At 38.4% G+C, this 19482-nt stretch overlaps 1 protein-coding gene across 2 annotated transcripts in view; it reads right to left on the bottom strand.

Moving 5' to 3' along the window:
• The window catches only part of SLIT2 (slit guidance ligand 2), a 407371-nt gene that overhangs the window by 81480 nt on the left and 306409 nt on the right, over positions 1 to 19482 (bottom strand). Inside the window, exons 15-21 of one of the 2 annotated variants that reach the window (XM_070791218.1) lie at positions 18989 to 19012; positions 15051 to 15201; positions 11344 to 11418; positions 9630 to 9773; positions 3946 to 4089; positions 2288 to 2454; positions 1282 to 1414 (exon numbers count right to left, since the gene is read on the bottom strand). In XM_070791218.1, the coding sequence (XP_070647319.1) occupies positions 1282 to 1414; positions 2288 to 2454; positions 3946 to 4089; positions 9630 to 9773; positions 11344 to 11418; positions 15051 to 15201; positions 18989 to 19012 (838 nt within the window). The remainder of the gene's footprint in view (positions 1 to 1281; positions 1415 to 2287; positions 2455 to 3945; positions 4090 to 9629; positions 9774 to 11343; positions 11419 to 15050; positions 15202 to 18988; positions 19013 to 19482) is intronic. The other variant, XM_070791219.1, reaches the window with a different exon arrangement.

Raw genomic sequence — 19482 nt, 5'->3', positions numbered from 1 at the left:
AGTCTTGGCTGGGTTATTTTTAGAATCAATATTTTGCCTATAGAATACAAGCATCTAACTTCTCAACCCTGGATGGCTGGTAATCTTTTGAAATAAATAGATATCAAAATAACAATTAACATTTTAATTACACACACACATAAAGCAGGGATCATAGTTAACTAACAACTGGGATTGGTACTGAGAGAGGGAAAATGAACACTTAACAACAGCTCACTCTTAGAGGGATGATCACACACTTTTTCTGTAAGTGTCAATTAAAGACCAAATTACAATTTGTAAAACTGCACATGATTTGAAAACAAGTTCTTTGATAACTGAAGTGACATCTTCTTGAATCTCATTACTTACATTCCAGGTTGCCAAAAGTTTATCAAAGTTACTGGTTTGTTGTACATGAATTACAAGTACACATCTGCATGAATTCCATTTTTGATACATAGTTTAACACAGTTGAAAAATAAACAGAGGCAAAAGACTCAATCACACATCAAGCATTTGCCCCGGATCTTTGGTATAGAGATACTGGAATCGGACAGAGCCTGCGTGCAGCATTGTTCAAACAGCTGATGCTTTGATTTATTCCATTCCACATATAAAGCAGGAGGCAGCTAAGGAAGTGTGTGTGGTGCTTAGTATCCTGATATATGTATACTGGCCATGTAAACTGTGGTTATATTTCAGTTTTGCAAATGTTAGGGATCATTGGCCCCACACCTTTCCTAAAGGACTCTGATTCAAATCCAAAGGGTACTACCTCTTTTTAAGTGTGAAGATTATGTCAGCTTCTTCTACACCCTACATATTTATGTATCCTCTGTGGTGAGATATTCTCTAAGGGGACACAGGGTAAAGAATAATTAACCATATGAAATATTCCAGTCACTGTAGATAAACTAAATATGTGGAATTTCTCAAGGTGCATTTGATAGAATGTTGGTCTTGCAAGATAGTCCATGAGAAAAGGGCTGTGGAGACAACCAAGTGTGGGAGGCCCATTAGGGTTTACATCCTCTGGGAGCTCACAGCGCACCTTTGCATATTAAAGGCACTGGGTAATCCTACAGTGAAAACCAAAGAGAAACACACAACCAGCCTTTCCCAAGGGGACCTGAACAAGCTTTTATATTATTTGCTTAGGGTGTTACATGATACTAATGAATGGCCCACGGAATGAATGTACTTTGCAAATAAAACTCAAAAGATTTTTGTTTGGTCTCCATTTCCCTTGGTGTGTGAAACAGTACTCATTCAGGAAAGGGAAAGACAAGCTCTACTTACAATTCAGTGACATCTCTTGGAATTCCTTTGGGCAAGACCTTCAAGGCTTTGTTGCTACATCGAACCACTGTGTCCAAGCAGGTACACTCGGCAGGACAGCGAGAGAGTGGGGAACAGCTATTGTCATCATTTCCTAAATTGCCAAAAGATACACAGGAAAACCGGAGTTGTGGCTCTGAAGATGCCAGAAGGGATTTTATGCCTTCAGTTTAACAAACACAAGAGACTTCAGCCATACGACGACTTATGCTTAGGGCATTAAGGATTTACAAGTTGACACTGTATGTTCTGTCTAGGACAGAGTTCCAGAAAACAATTCACAGTTAGTATTATCAATATGATTATAATGTTACGTTCTTTGTTCAGTTGTTTATACTTTTCAGAATATATAAATGTAAACTGAATTATGGAAAAATTGTAAGCAGAAATGAAGAGACAAAAAGGGACAGATTATTTTTTAAAAGCTTAGCAAAAAATGTATGGGTCCCTCATTTGAAAATATAGAGCTCAAATGAACTCCACTTTTTGGCAAAAATAATAGCACCTACATTCTACCTATATTACAGGCCTGTTATGAGAATCAAATGCAATGATATATAGAGAGTACTAAAATGAAAACTATTTTTTTTGTTACATTTACTAGCATTTCTATTTTATAAGTCAATTGCCTTTATCACTTATAAATGGTAATTACTAAAACAGATGCTTAGCATAATAAAGAAAAGCAAAAATGAAGCTATATAAATAGTATCAACCACAGGTTAAAAACTGGAAAATCTTTAAAAATGTTCAGAAACACATATCAAGTAGAGTTAGATGTGAATTTACAGTTGGAGCAAATAAGTGCCTGTTGCTAAAACAAAAGAAAACCACAAAACAAAGTTAAAAAATGCATAATAACTACAGCTATTCATTACCTGAACTATGAATGCTGCATATGCCCTATAGCATTGGAACAGTCACCAGAGAGTGTCTGGTGATCAAAGCCCTGGCTGTTCCTTCTTACCATCATCACAAGTGAAGTCTTGAATGGCCACATCCTGGATGGGGATTTCTTTGAGGAAATAGGGTTTCTGACATCGAGGATTTCCTGTTACAATTCTTTTCTTCCTAAGCCATTCTCCCAACCAAGCCAGGTAGCAGTTACAGTTGAAAGGATTGGCCAAGAGGTTTCTAAGCACCACAGGCAAACAATGCAGAGTTAAATTTAGGCGTCTGCTTTTGTGCTTCTCAAAATCCCATGCTACCATTTTCCCACAACATACTCCACCCCCAATTCATGCTCAATCACATACAACATACAGGATGCATTCACTGGCTAAAAAGATTTATGTCTGGAACTTAAACAATAAAAACAATATTTTCATATGAGAATTATTCAAATAATTTCACATGAAAATAAAGTGAAGGTGGCAATTCAGAGTTTATGCAGGGTATCCTGATGGATATCTCATTTAGAGATAATTTAAACTTGTCAGATCTGACTTGCTGTCAAACTTCTCTACACTGATAATGCAGTAATTTAATATAAAGATGAAGGCTGATTATCTTATATTATTGAGTTTAACCTGACAACAGCTATTTCATTAATTTGTCATTTCAAGATTTCCATCTCTTATTTGCTCCAGGGAATAGGTTTCCCATCTAAACTGACAGCTGAGTTGATTAAATGCCAGTTATAAAAATGAATTTATTTCTACAAATCTCAATACTTTTAGCATTTCACCACTTCAGCACTAACCTATTGACAATCCCATTATTTATAAACACGGCATCTTTAATATGCACAAATTAGTCACTCGATGGAAAATGTCAGATTTTATGTGGAAAGAGGATTAAATACTTTACTGATGGATGGATGTTTCCTTCAAATTATTTCTTCTGGGATTTCAGCTATGTTAAACATGATTTTTTTCCTTCTAACTACCTTTACAGTTAAATTAGTATATTTAGGTGCCACTCTTACCAGAAAGCCATATCAGATGTAAGATTTATCATTCCAAATACTGCTTTTCTTAGATACTTACATACAAGGGGCTTAAAATACCCTTGTTTGTTTTGGAGAGTTTGTTTTTTGACACTTTCTGAGTTCTGCCTGTAGACCTACAAATATTCTTTATTCTTTGTCTACATAAAATGTGCTCTTGGATAGGCTCACCCTATTTCTTTAATATCTTCTTAATATCATAGTAAATGCCCTATGGTGAGCTTTTATTGTCGGTCTGGTCATCATAATATATCTCCTGTCACTGTGAATGATCCTTTGAGTACAGTTTGTTGGCAATAACCCTATCAACTCTGTTTTATGATACTCATACGGCAAAGACACCAATGTGAGAACACTGGGAAAAAAATACGTTTCTCTCATTTGCAACTCAATCAAATTATAAGATTACCATTTACAAATTAAGCCACATCACACTGTTATAAATAATTCACTGAAAAATACAATAATTTTTGTTAAATTTTAACATAAGCTAGTAGGCAATATTGTTAGAAGAATTAAAATAAGTTTAACATGATAAATTTGTCCTTAAAAATACCTGTCTTTAATCCTATGTTTATGAAACACTTAGTAATGCATTAAAATGGTATCAATAAAAGTAATAAATATCATACACTGGCTTAATTAATACATCAAGGAAGACTATTTTTCATACTTACAGAGTAGATAAAGAATGGAGAGTATCAAAAGCTCCTGGTGCAATGGTAGTAATCTGATTATCATATAAAGAAAGCAAACGCACAGAGCTGAGTCCTATGAAACTGTCATTCCCTACACAGCTTATGCGATTACTTCTCAACATCCTGAGGGGGAAAAATACAACATCGTTAAGGAGATAACATATCAATCAATTTTGCCTATCTGAAGACCACAATAACCCCTCCTTGCAAATGCATATTCACTCCTGCTTTCTGAATGTTTTCCTGTCATAAGGAACTGCTGATATGTTACAGTCATTTCCCTGTATCTCTGATAGATTGATTCCAGGACCCCCTGCATATACCAAATTCGTGGCCCTCCATATCTGCGGGTTCTGCATTCACTGTGTATGCTTGAATCTGTGGATGCAGAATCCACAGATGTAGAGAGCCAGTTATACTAAGAAACCTGTGCAAGAACAAAATGCTTAGAGTTGTCAGTGATAACACTCGGTTACAAAAACTCAAGAGTCTCAAGTATGGGCTTACAACCCCATGTAATGAGGGCAGAATGTTTTCCTCTGATGGTACAATTATGGTGGCATGATTACATAATATCCTAATTCACCCACACCTCTCTAAGCCCTGGAAGCCCTGTGATTTGTGTATTCTCCGTAACATTACACTTGCTGCTGAACAGAAAGGAGGCAGAAAAGAATCAATAGCCAGAGCGGATACAGGACTAAGGGCATCTCAGGGACTTACAGCCAAGTCAATGTCAACAGTGGCTGGGGGAGCCAAATTTGACTGAGCTTCCACAAAGCCTGTACAAATTATTCTATTTGTTTTGAGTTTTAAAATTTAAAAGGAGACAACAGTTAAGAGATCCCAGTTGTTCACAAGGAAGCTTAAACAGGTTTCTTTTGAAAGAAATTCTAACCATTTTTTCTTTAGTCATTGACATTAGTAGGATTAAAACTTTTGTCATTTCCTCATCACTGCTAAAGTTCTGGTTGGTTCTCAATTCTTTTTGCAAACTGTTTCTTCGAAGGGCTTAGAAGGGAATGAAAAGCTTCTTTAAAATCCATTGTAAAAATGAATAGTTGCCATAAACTTCATACAGAATTGCTAAAAAGTTAATATTTTCCTTAATTTTTCTAGATGTGGGTTGACCACCCTGTTAGAAGACAGCAAAAACAGCAACAAAACTTTCCTTTAAAATTCTACATTGTCCTCTAATAAATTAGAAGTACCGGCTTTTGCATTCTGCTAAGTTACAGATAACAAGAAAGGATAATGCCCTCCTTATCAAGGCATTGTTTTGCGTTTGGAAACAAATGCACAACAGAAAAGTATGACTATCAGCACTATCCTTTGTCATAAATAACTAAGAACATTTGGTCTTAATCTTATTGGAGTCACAGACTTCTGGGAAAAGTTGAAAAAAGCTTTATTTTCTGTTGCTGGAAAAATCTGTAAGTACACATATGTACTACATTTTGCCTGCAATGGCGGGGTCTTCAAAGACCCACTGAAATATGTGCATGTACAACTAAGAGGTTTACTAGTCCTAAAGGGCTGAGAAGTCCACAGGCAGTGAAGGGGGAGGGGTCTTGTTGAAATCTTCATAGCTCCAAGCTGAAAGATACCACTTAAAGCAATAACTGTGTCCCAGTAAACCCACTGAAGGCCTTTCAATACCTTTAGCTTGTTTCTAAATGATTTGTTTTGCAGCTTGAGGTACAGTGGGATTAAGTAGAGAGTTAGTGGGTGTCTACCTCAGATGCCTAAACACAGGAGGCACAAACCATTGCTAGATATATAACGAAGGTGAAAACTGAATTTAGAGAACTTGTCTCATAGAGAGTCCTGTGACTGGAGCTAGTCAGAAAAAAATACTTTGATAAACTCTTTAGGGTGCTCTTATGGGGTCGCACAGAGTCAGACATGACTGAAGCGACATAGCAGCAGCAGCATGGGCTGAACTGTATTCCCCTAAAACTCATATAACATGGAACAACAGACTGGTTCCAAATAGGAAAAAGAGTACGTCAAGGCTGTATATTGTCACCCTGCTTATTTAACTTATATGCAGAGTACATTATGAGAAACGTGGGGCTGGAAGAAGCACAAGCTGGAATCAAGATTGCCGGGAGAAATATCAATAACCTCAGATATGCAGATGACATCACCCTTATGGCAGAAAGTGAAGAGGAACTAAAAAGCCTCTTGATGAAAGTGAAAGAGGAGAGTGAAAAAGTTGGCTTAAAGCTCAACATTCAGAAAATGATGATCATGGCATCTGGTCCCATCACTTCATGGGAAATAGATGAGGAAACAGTGTCAGACTTTATTTTTTGGGGCTCCAAAATCATTGCAGATGGTGATAGCAGCCATGAAATTAAAAGACGCTTACTCCTTGGAAGGAAAGTTATGACCAACCTAGACAGCATATTCAAAAGCAGAGACATTACTTTGCCAACAAAGGTCCGTCTAGTCAAGGCTATGGTTTTTCCTGTGGTCATGTATGGATGTGAGAGTTGGACTGTGAAGAAGGCTGAGCGCCAAAGAATTGATGCTTTTGAACTGTGGTGTGGGAGAAGACTCTTGAGAGTCCCTTGCACTGCAAGGAGATCCAACCAGTCCATTCTGAAGGAGATCAGCCCTGGGATTTCTTTGGAAAGACTGATGCTAAAGCTGAAACTCCAATACTTTGGCCACCTCATGCGAAGAGTTGACTCATTGGAAAAGACTCTGATGCTGCGAGGGATTGGGGGCAGGAAGAAAAGCAGACGACAGAGGATGAGATGGCTGGATGGCATCACTAACTCAATGGACATGAGTTTGAGTGAACTCCTGGAGTTGGTGATGGACAGGAAGGCCTGGCGTGCTGCAATTCATGGGGTCACAAAGAGTCGGGCACAACTGAGCGACTGAACTGAACTGAACTGAAAACTCATATGCTGAAGCCTTGCATGTGTGCTCACTCAGCTGTGTCTGACTCTTTGTGACCCCAAGGACTATGGTCTGCCAGGATCCTCTGTCCATGGGATTTTCCAGGCAGGAATACTAGAGTGGGTTGCTATTTCCTCTTCCAGAGGATCTTCCCTATCCAGAGGTAAAACCCACGTCTCCTGTATTGGCAGGCGGATTCTTTATCACTGAGCCATCTGGGAAGCTCCAATCCCTGATGGGACTGCACTTGGAGATGGGGCCTTTAGGGAGCTAGTTAAGGTGAAATGGTGATTCAGATGGTAAAAGTAGATTCCCTGGTTTCTCAGATGGTAAGGCATCTGCCTGCATTGTGGGAGACCCAAGTTCAATCCCCGGGTCAGGAAGATCCCCTGGAAAAGGAAATCGCAATCCACTCCAGTACTCTTGCCTGAAAAATCCCATGGACGAAGGAGCCTGGTAGGCTATAGTCCATGGAGTCACAAAGAATCAGACAAGACTGAGCGACCTCACAAAGATGAAATGAGATCCTAAGGGTGGAGCCCTGATCTGACTGGACTGGTGTCCTTAGAAGAAAGGACACCAGAGTTCTCTTGTCCCACACACAGAGGAAAAGCCATAGAAGGACACAGAGAGAACGTGGCCATCTACAAGCCAAGGAAGGAGTTCTCTCCAGAAACCAATCATCTTAGCACCTTGATTTTGGAATTCTAGCCTCCAGAACAATAAGAAAACACATTTCTCCTGTTTAAGTCATTCAGTCTGTGGTATCTTGTTATGGCAGCCCAAGGCTGACCAAAGTAAGCAGAGTTACAGGCAGACCTCACGCCTCCCCTTGAAGCTCCTTGTACAAGCCCCTGTGTCTTTGTCTTTTGAAGTAAAATGCTAATTCGAGAGTTGATGATTGCGAAATATCAAGATGTGGAAACAAAGAATAGCCTAAAGAACTGTTAGGCTAGGGAAATGGTAATAATTTAGACCATAATTCTGCCACATAGCAGTTTCACTGAACTCCCAGTTTCCTGAAAGATACAGATAAAGGCCTGATACACATTCCTAAGCTGTTTTTTTTTACAGGAAGTAAACTCCCTTCAGGTAAAAACTACTGACCCTAGAACGGATTGAAACCAGAAAATTGATGATGCTTGAAACTTAACCTTGATGCCAACCAGTCCACGAACTGTCCACAAGCTGATCACGCCCTACCTCCTTGAACACTATAAAACTCCTCATTACCCACTCCAAGGTGGGTCACATGGTCTTGATGGCATTAGTCCTCTGTGGCCCCCTTAGCCTGGCAAAGCAATAAAAACTACTCTTTTCTACTTCACAAATCTCTCTCTACACCTTTCTATTTGGCACTGGTGAACAGAGACTGAGTTTTGGCAAACACCCCCCATTGCCCACCCTGACGCACACTGCCCCCTTGAGGAGAAGGCTCTAGTAACATCAGTGGCTCAGCCACCATCTAAGAAGGCAGGCTTCTGGCTGCTGCAGGACTTAGTTTTGCCAAGTTACCCGAGACAGCTTGGGAGAGGGGAATGGGGGCAGGAGTAGATGTAGCCACCTGTAGTATAACTTCTCTGCCCTCCTTTTACACACTCCCAGTATCTCCTCCATAAAAAGACCAAAAGGATATTTGCATTACATTTTTCACTTTGTTGGGACCCCGAGTTAGCCCATGAGAGGAGCCAGCAGGTTGCAGGCTGGTTGTGCTGGGTGGTTTGTCTCAGGCCATGTGTGCCTTTCACGGACAGGTGCTTTTTTGAGTGGGATGTTAATTGGGATGCTATCGAACGCTGGGGAAATGTCCTATCCCTCGCGTCTGATTAAGGTCAGGCATGAACTCCCTTGGGTCTCAGTTCCCCTGGGCGTGGCTCTTGGTGCCTCCAAGGGATAGGGTAGGCATTTAGGGGAGACATGGAGTTTGGTCTCTTTCCACTGCAATTCCCAAGGGCTGCTTCTTGCTTACAATTTCCTTTGTGCCTTCCAAAGGTTTCAGTTTTGTTGGTGTTTCTTCCAATGCTTAGTCCACCACTTACGGCAAACATATTTATATTCTTTAAAGGTTATAAAAGCTACATAAACACACTGAATGAAGACTCAAGTAACTCAAGGTGTTGTCCTTTTCTATTCAAGCCACATTTTCCTGGGCCAACAACCTTTTAGAAACATATAAGATTTCTTTTCCTAGCTTCCCTATCCCTGAGTAAGCTGACATACTCTTAACATGTTTTCTTTGAAATAGATACTAAAAGAGACACCAGCAGCCACTTTCTTTTTTTTTTCTTCACTAAGACCTTGAAAGGGCAGATGAAGGTAGTCTCAATCTAGGCTTATTCCACAGATTTGGAATTGGCTCTGAAGCTGGTGACCTTGGGCCAAGACATAGTATTAGATGGAGGAATTTGAATGAAAGGAAAGAGAATGATCATTTTGAGAAAGCACAGGGAGCCAGATCTGTACAAGCACTGGAACCAAGATGATCTTTTTTGCTGAGGATTCAATAGCCAGGAGAGACTCTATTGATCATTTGTAAGCAACATATTGAAGCCAGAGGTACTGGAGTCAGGAACTGTTTGCCTCTAAAAAATGTATTTGCGTGTGTGTGTGAGAGAGACTGAGAGGAAGAGAGAGACAGAGAGATGGGGAGGGGGTTGAGGAAGAGCAGGAGCTACTCCTCCCAGGAATATAAAGAACTGTGAATGACAGCTCTGTGGTAGAAAAATCACAATGCAAATGAGAATACTTACAAAGTCTTGAGGCTTTCCAAGCCCTTGAACATCTTATGCTGAACATTTTCCAAACGATTACTCGTGAGAAGTATTTCATTCACACCAGATGCTCCTTCAAACGCTCCCTCTTCAATGTCTGTGATCTTATTGTTGCTAAAGTTTCTAAGTAAAAATGATTGAAACAAATATTTGAAACAATTTCTAACAACAAGGGCACTAAGCAATGCCTCTGATCATTTTCTTTTACTGAACAAGCATTTTCCACAAAACCTCTAAGCTCTTCACTGCCTGGCATTCCCAAGGCTCTGAAAAGTCACAACTTTCTGATTCCATCAAGACAAAGTGATAATCATACAAGCGGGAAACATCTATGCTGAATGGTGCCAGCCCAATCACGGACCCACCAGGGCCCCCAGAAATATAAAAACCTTGATGTCAGGTACTGCATTGTGTAAACTTTCACGTTTGCCACCACACTTAATAAGAAACTTTTTTTCAAAGAAGTGCCCCCAATTTAAACGGTTTAATGAATTCATTACTCAAAGAAGGCAGCTGAGTAAAGAAGGAAAAACTAGAATATGTTGGGGTTAGACAACATCAGAAATGTATTTGAATATGCGATTGTGCCCATAACCTCTCATGTAATAATGGGTCAGAACCACCAAATTAACTGCCCATATTCTGTACGATACAAAACACTAATGCTTGCCCAAAGGGCAAGAACATCCAGTTGAGGTAGGTAACACCTTCCTAGAGATTTTTTCTTTCTCAAGGCTCACTCCAAGACCAGTGATGCCCACAAAATAAGGATCATTTTTAGGTATCATTTTATTCCTTTCAGAGCACTTCACATAGCAGCCTCTGAATAAATATGTGTTGAATTGAAAAGCATTTTACAGCTAAAAAGAAAAAGCAGTCAGCATCAGTGAAAAAGGAGGACGTTTAAGACTTTAGAAACTCTTTGGGAGGCAGTGTATTATGCAGGCCAAGTGCACAGGAAGTGCATTCAGTCTGCTCTGCCATTTCCACTCTCTGCCTGTGGATCAGTCACAATATGACAGCACAGATACCACGAAAGCGTGCTTCTCTGCTCCTCCTGATGTTTCCTGTTATGTTGACAGTGCTCCATGGCCCTACACTCTTGGCCTCTGTCCTATCCCTCCTTCCATCATCCTCAAGGGGGCTGGATTACTGTCTGAGTGTTGTGGAAACTGCTGACCTTAGAAACTTATTTTAAAATATGAGTTGCAGACATGTAGTAACACACGTGAGCTATCAAGCCAGATTACCAATCATTAATTTTGACTATCTTCTAATGAAAGCTTAATGAAGCAAAAAGTCAAACAGTCGACATGAATGTGCTGAAAGAGAAATAACAGCACGGTTTGGGAAATGGTGAAGGAAGTTACAACACGTTACTGAACTCATCTCTAGTGCACTTAGACTGGGGGACTCCTGCTGTGACCATGTAACAGACCAGCTGTCAGCGTTAAAGACATGAGGGTTCTGCTACAGAAAACCTGGTCGCCATTGCTGACATACACAGAAAAGAGCAAATTACTTAGGTTTCTCTCAGTGTTTACCCTATATTCATATTACAACTGGTCACCGTATGGACATATCTTTGAATCTTTAATTTTCCCTATTTCCTAAGAAATCGAAATAAAACTACAAAGGTATAAGAGAACACAACACTATAGGAATTTTTAAAGATGGCTAATATATGGCTTACATTTTACGTAACTGAGGAAGTTTCTTGAAGATCCCGGTAGCTTCCAACACTGTAAATTCATTATTGTTGAGGCGCCTAGGGAAAGCAGAAACAGAAGAGTTTCATTCCCAAAAGTCAGGAAGAGATTAAATTTTATTTCTCGTACAGAATTATAACATTACTTAATGATTATCCAAAAGAAAAATACAAGACATGTATCAGAAAATTTGTGGGAAGGACAGATATTTTTCAATTTATCCCATATTGTAAGGATCAAAATAAAACATATTAAGAAGCATATAGTAAAGAAAACCAATAATCAAAATTCAAAACCAACTCATCATTCAGTAATCTGTAGATTGTTTTTTCCTCTTTTTTTCCACTCTTACCGCTGCTTCCAAAAGCATTTTAGACCTTTTTTTTTCTAGTCACTTGCTCCATAAATGTTTTTATTAACAACTTTACTGGTATACAATTTCCAGACCATACAGTGTACCCTTTTAAAGTGTACAATTCAGTGGTTTTAAAAATATTCACAAACTTGTGCAACCATCTTTGCGTTCCAACTCCAGAACATATTCATCACCCAAAAAAGAAACCCCCTGCCTGTCAGTAGTCACTCTCAATTTCCTGCCCTCCGCTATCTCAATCCTTAGCAACCAGTAATTTATTTTCTGTCTCTACAGATTTTCCTATTCTGAAGATTTCTTATTAATAGAATCATACAAAATGTGGATTTTTGGCCTGGCTTTTTTCACTTTGCTTAATTTTTATAAGGTCTTTCCACGTTTAGCATAGATTGGTACTTCATTCCATTTTATGGCCGAATTATATTCCGTTGTGTGGATATGCCACATGTGTTTATCCATTCATCAGCTGATGGATATCTGAGTTGCATCCACTTGGATGATTATAAATAATCTGCTAGGAACACTGGTGTACAAGATTTTGTGTAGATGTATGATTTCAATTTTCAGCTATATACATAGGTGTGAAACCACTGTGTCAGATGGTAAAGCCATTTAACCATGTTAGCCACCTCAGGAAAAGCCAAACTGTTTTTCAAAAGGGCTGGACCATTTTACATTTCCACCAGCAATGTATGGGGGGCCAAATTTCTCTTACCCATTACTGTCTTTTTTAAAAGCCAGTGGATGTGAAGTGCTACCTCATTGGGGTTTTCATTTGTATTTTCACATGCCTAGCGATCCTGAGTGCTTTATCATGTGCTTATCAGTCATTTAGATATCTTCTTTGGAGAAATGTCCATACAAATTATTTGATCACTTTTTAATCTGGTAAGGTACTTTTTTGAGCGGGGTGGAGGGAGGGAAGAGCAGCCACACACATGTCTTGCGGGATCTTAAATCCTCGGCTGGGGATTGCACCCATGCCCTCTGCAGTGGAAGCTCTACGTCTTAACCAATGGACTGACAGAGCAGTCTCAGGTAAAGTAGATATTAATCACTGTGTTTCAAGAGCTCTTTATGTATTCTGGATATGAGTTCCTTACAGATATATATTTTGCAAATATTTTCTTCCCAGGACTAATTTTTAAAAATCGTAATTTCTTAATTAGTTACCATCATTAGTTACCATCAATGCCATCATTCTCAGCAAACACAACCTTTGCTGAAAGATAAACTAGGTACTAGTTTCTAAATGCATGAGTGACAGGTGAACTTATTTTAAGTATTATCATGCTGAAAGATAGAATTAGAATTCTTTGCAGAGTTACTGAACATAAATATAACTCCGTACATGACAGTAAACACAGAGTTTGGAGATTTTATTGCATGGTGTCCACACAATTCTAAAGTTCTGGACCTATGAAATAGCTTCATGTACTAATAGAAATTAAAAAAAAAATCCTTATAACCACTAGGTAGTTAGCTGCTGTCATCTTTTTGAAAGCACTGTATAATTTTTAAATATGTAAATTGATTAAAATTCATTAAGTAACAGGCATCAGCATAGGTACTGTGAGAGATAAACTATAAGACAATCCCTGCCATCAAGGGGCTATAATCTAGTTGAACATGAAAGAATTATACAGGCACAAAAAGACAACCAACTTTGCAAAGCAGTTAATGACAAATACCAGATGGTGCTAGACATAAACACTACTAAGATGTTCTAAAAGTGATGAGGTTTCATTAGGTTTTTATTTTTTTAGAAACCCTAACATTAAATGTCATACTTTTATAATTAAGTCAGTAAAGGCCAACACAGATGGACACAGAATCTATAAATAATTCAACAAATATATTTTAGAACCTAGTATGTGCTAAGCCCTATGTTAGTATTATAAATATAGATCTGCTCACACTTTATCATTTTCAGTTTTTCCTGCTATGTTATCCACTGTTCAGAAAAAGAAAACTATCCTTTGTGTTTTATACTTGACAATTACTGAATCCTTCAACTTATGAGTCAGTGAATTATTATAGTATAGCTGATAAAAAAGGACTCTGATTGAATTCACAATGAACAAAGATTCAAAATGTTGACTCCAAACTATTTCATTTGGTTGCTGAAAAGACTAAATACATTAAAAATCAATTAAATGCTTAGAAATGGGTTTGGACACAGTGAAAGGGTTAGTCGCTCAGCTGTGTCTGACTCTTTGTGACCCCATGGACTGTAGCCCTCCAGGCTTCTCTGTCCCTGGGATTTTCCAGGCAAGAATACTGGAGAGTCTTCTCTCTCTAGGATTGTCTTCTCCAGGGGATCTTCCCGACCCAGGGACTGAACCCAGGTCTCCTGCATTGCAGGCAGATTCTTTACCACCTGAGTTACCAGGAAAGCCCTTGGACATAATTCATACGCAAGAAAGTGAAAGTCACTAAGTCGTGTCCGACTCTTTGCCACCCCATGGACTATATAGTCCATGGAATTCTCCAGGCCAGAATAGTGGAGTGGGTAATCTTTCCCTTCTCCATGGGATCTTCCAAACCCAGGGATCGAACCCAAGTCTCCTGCACTACAGGTGGATTCTTTACCAGCTGAGCCACAAGGGAAGCCCAAGAATACTGGAGTGGGTAGCCTATCCCTTCTCCAGGGGATCATTCCCATCCAGGAATTGAACCAGGGTCTCCTGCATTGCAGGTATAATTCTTTACCAAGTGAGCTATCAGGGAAAGTGAAAGTGAAAGTCGCTCAGTTGTGTCTGACTCTTTGCCAACCCTTGGACTATACAGTCCATGGAATTCTCTAGGCCAGAATACTGGAATGGGTTGCCTTTCCCTTCTCCAGGGGATCTTCCCAACCCAGGGATCAAACCCAGATCTCCCGCACTGCAGGCAGATTCTTTACCAGCTGAGCTATAAGAGGAGCCCAAGAATACTGGAGTGGGTAGCATACTCCTTCTCCAGCAGATCTTCCTGACCCAGGAATCACACCGGTGTCTCCAGCATTGCAGGTGGACTATTTACCAACTCATCTATCAGGGAAGCCCCCAAGTAATAAGTATCAAATGGATGTACTGTTATTAGCATTATCAAGTACTAACTGAATTTTTGAGTTATTTTCTGTAGTTGTACCTTGGACCAGAAAGAGGAAGGAAGAAAGCCTCTAATACTTACATTTGTACAAAATAGAGTTATGCCAATGTGTGTCAATTAAAATTAACATAATTATTGAGATGAAAGGGCAAGAAAAGAATCCCAATGTTTTGATGCTCTCGTTCCCTCCTTCTGAAACTGGATTTTTCTGGGAGATGAACTTACAGCTCTGCAGTGTACTGGGGAATGTGATCTGGGATTTTGGTGAGTTTTTGATTGGAGCAGTCTACTGTGGTCCCTTCGCAGCGGCACTTTTCAGGGCAAGCCAAATCGGCAAAGCAGTCCCCACTTAATTTTGATCGATAATCTTCTGTACCTATTGAGGATTCAAGCCAAAAAAGAAGATACTGAGTCTGAAAGTTAGAATATTTGTTAATTTGTAGGAAGAAAAAAGTAAGGTAACTATAGATTATGCAGCAGGGAGACAACTTGGGGGGTTTTGGTCAATGGATGTCAGGAAAGGGTTAAAACAAGGGCTTGGAATTTGCTGGAAAAAAGAGTAACCGGATTCACAGGACAGGAAAACATTAACAGAGTTGAGCTTTTCACAGCTGTACTTTCTGCTGATCCAGTTGTGAGCCATTCTAGCCTATTCGACAGCTAATCACACAATGGCTACTAATCGTGAAAAAGTTTATTTTTTTCTCTGAGTCAAGAATTGAAAATGTATCCAGTAATAAGCATATGCCTATATATCATTTTCAATCAGGGCTTTCAAGGCAAATAGATGGACTCAGGTTTTTTAATTTTCTATGGTCTTTTATTATTCTCTCCCTCTCACATAATCTTCAGAAATGCTTAAAAAGCCCTCTTTTGTTCATTTTGATTTTATAAAAAGAGACAAGTAAATCCTGATTTAAGCCTCAGCAGCTTGTCATGCTGTAGAAAGCTGCGTGACGTTCCATGGTGCTTGACGGAACCATGTTTTACTCATACCTGGCAACCACATGGTTAGATCAAGCACAACAGAAAATCTCGCTACATAACCACTACACCATCCACTAGGCCAAGGGGAAGACCAAGAGGAAAGATGAAGGGAAGCAGGAGAGAAGCTACAGACGGTCTGGAAACGTAATACTGTTTACATGACATGCATTCTTCCCGTAAGAATGTTTATGACCATAGTAAGAGTATTACTACCGAAGAGTTCCTGGAAACACAAAGAAGGGGCTATACTGAAAGGTGCCTCCAGCGTTCCTCAGAACTGCAGAATTGAAACAACAGCTTTTTCGGGAACAACATCCAGGGAGAAGTTGAAGGTGCGCTACAAGGACAACAGAGAGGCCCAACAGATCTGTGGTGTCTTCTTGAAAAAATAAAAACAAATAAGAAGGCGCAGAAGAGTGAGACTAAAAGAAGATACATCAGGATTGAAAAGGGAGGATATTATGTTTCAGATCAGACACTTTTACTTACAGCCCAAATGGTGAATTCCTGAAAAAGTAAAGATCACCCAGAAGGAAAGAAAGACAGAGCAAACCCAAGTAAGATTCACATAGTATATATATAACTCACTAAGGTCTCGTCCTTCCTCCCTGACTGTGGCAATTATTGGGGAATGGCTCGGTTTGACAGGAACCGTCATGCTTTGTAAACTTTCATAATCATTTTGTGAAGCACAGGGGTCTTACAGGAAAAGCAATGGCATACAAGATGCATAGCACAAATTAAGTTCTTGTCAAGTCCTTTAAAAGATGAACTCTTCACAAGATAAATTTTGTTCTGAGTGATCACTGTACTATCTAGACGCCATCCAGAATGGTGGTAGGCAAACAGACACGTGAAATGAAATAAAATGCAAATCATGAGATTGATCATCAAGGACTCCCAATGGAAAATTTGGACGAAACCTTAGGTTTTATGGCTTACATGCTTTTTAATGACGTTTCCAACTCATAAATAATGTCACTGAATTAAATGGAATCAGGATCTCGGAAGAAGTTCGGAAAGTTGAATATAATAGTTTCATTACATTTGGCAATTAATGTCATGACATTTACGATATGACATGAGGATCTGTTGTATTGTGGTTTAAGCTTTCATTTTAAAAGTGAAATAGAGAAAATGCAGGGAATAAAGTGTAAATGACAGATACATGAGGTATTTTACGTTGAAAATAATCTGCATTCAATGCAATGACAATAATACTTATTTTATGACTACTCTCTCAGTAAGCTTAGATTTTAATTAATATCTGGGGGGGGGGGTGGGGTGGAGAGGGAGCAGAGGCTCAAAGAATTCTTCTGAGTCCTGACTTCTAGAATTACGCTTTTAAATCATGTAAACTGAATAATCAGAAATTGACAATTAAGCCATGATATCTGATATAGAGGTTTTTTTTTTTTTTTTTCCTTGCAAAACCTATTTGGCTGCTGTTAATCTTGTTAACAGCATCATCAACTCGATGCATCACTGATTCAATGGGTGGCATCACCCACTTGATGGACATGAGTTTGAGTTAGCTCCAGGAGGTGGTGATGGACAGGGAAGCCTGGTGTGCTGTTTCCCTGGGGTCACAAAGAGTTGGACATGACTGAGAGATTGAACTGAACTGAATCTTATTAACAAAATTTTGAAAACTACCTGATTTTTTTACTTGGTGAATTTGAAATACTAATTTCTAATTATGGACTACAGCCCACCAGGCTCCTCCATCCATGGGATATTCCAGGCAAGAGTACTGGAGTGGGGTGCCATTGCCTTCTCCGAATTTCTAATTATGAAAAAGCATATTTAAATGTAAGAGATTGAATATTTTGATAATATTAACTTCTCTAATTTGGACATTTAAGTAATATCAATGTTTTATCCTATGGGGGGTTCTGGTTTTCAATATAACTTTTTCTGGGTAATAGTTATCAGATGACTTTCTATTTAATAATTGGGTAAAAATAATAAATTTAAAGATTGCCAATGAAAGCCAATTGTTATTTCAACATGTTACTTCTTCTGGAGCCAGTGTAATATACAAAATATTACTGATCATTCAAGTCAAAATATGTGATAAAACAAAATCGGTTAAATGCATAAAATTATTCGTATTATAATTCAGCAATGGCAAGCAAGGCATATCTCCTTAAAATAGAGACCAAACCTAGAACTCTTAAGAGAAAAGATGTTTTTTTTTATACTAACAGCTTAGAAATATCTTTATTTATAACTATTAAAATATTTTATAGTCTAGAATATACCCAGGAGATTACAAATATAGCCAATGAGTTACTAACATGTATTTTTAAATAATAGTTTAAAACAAACAAGTCAAGAGGCATTTTACACAATTGGCAGGCAAGGAAGAAATAAGTAAATAAACATACTTCAAAGAGCTAGTTCTAGAATCATCAGCTTTGACAGTGTTAAGATTGCAGTGGTAAAATATTTCAATTATTTTTCTAAGAAACACTCCATTCAACTAAGTTATTCAAGGCACTGGGTGCTCATGATACTTTCAGGATGGATATCAATCCTGCTTTCATGGAGTTGTTAAACTACGAGTCCAAAGATGCAAGAATTGAAGATCACAAAGTACAGCTGCACATAAACCAGTAGGAAGCTGATGCTTTGGTATAAAAAGCGAAGCAACAGCAAACCAAGTAAAGCAAAAAGTAAGGGATACTTTTTTAGTATAGAAAAATCTCTATAAAAGAGTAAATCTCATGATTGAAAACAGTTTTGTGTGTTTGTGACTGATTGCATGTAGAACTAGTTCTTTGACACAGAAAGGTCTGTCTTTAAAACCAGCTCAAGAAGCTATATTTTAAAAACAGGTTGAAAGGTCAGATATACACATAAGGAGAGAAAATGATTTAAGTAGAAAGCCATAGGTTCAAACATTTTAGCTACTGTGAGAAATTTTAGATAATGTGCCAAAGTGAGAGAGAGAGAGAAAAAAAAAGTGGGAGTTTAATAATATGTATGTTTAACATCAGAAGCTGCATGCAAAGGTCAGGTTTTCAGGAAACAGTTACTAGTGATCTATGCAGAATCTAGCTACAGCGTATCCACTGGACTTTTGAAAGCATGCATATCAGAGTTTTAGAAGCTAGGTTTTATAAGTGAGAAAAAGGTGTCTGCAGTTAGTCCTACTACCGAGCAAAACCTACCTGGAATGAAATACTGTTCTTTAGCTAAATAAAAAAAAGAGAAAAAAAATAGAAGATGCACCTGAATGTCAGCAAGCAGAGATATGAGTTATATTAGATTAAGAATGGACTAAAGTTACTATAGATAATTAAGTGAAAAAAATGTATATTCACAGCAGTGGCTGAAGTATAACCATGAGTAGGAAATGCATCTAGAATCATGGACAATAAACGGCTTTATCTTGATATTAGCTTTTTAGTTATGAATTAACTGCCGAATGTGAAATAACGCCTGGAATAGTTGGGTAGTGTACTACCCGAAACATAAATAATGCATTTTATTTTGAGAAAATAGAAAGAATTATACCAAAGCAAATATAAAATTTCAATGAACTAAGTTTTCTCTTTAATATTAGTACAATGCACCTATATTTCACTTTTTATAAGTAAATGTAATATTCCCAAAGTGTTAAAAGATGGCCTTTCAGAAAAAAAAAAAAATATCTTCACAGTCC

This window comes from Bos indicus, chromosome 6 (assembly GCF_029378745.1).
Source record: "Bos indicus isolate NIAB-ARS_2022 breed Sahiwal x Tharparkar chromosome 6, NIAB-ARS_B.indTharparkar_mat_pri_1.0, whole genome shotgun sequence".
Lineage (NCBI taxonomy): Eukaryota > Metazoa > Chordata > Mammalia > Artiodactyla > Bovidae > Bos > Bos indicus.
Note: the sequence above shows the minus strand (reverse complement) of the source record. Positions and strands in the feature narration are given on the sequence as shown.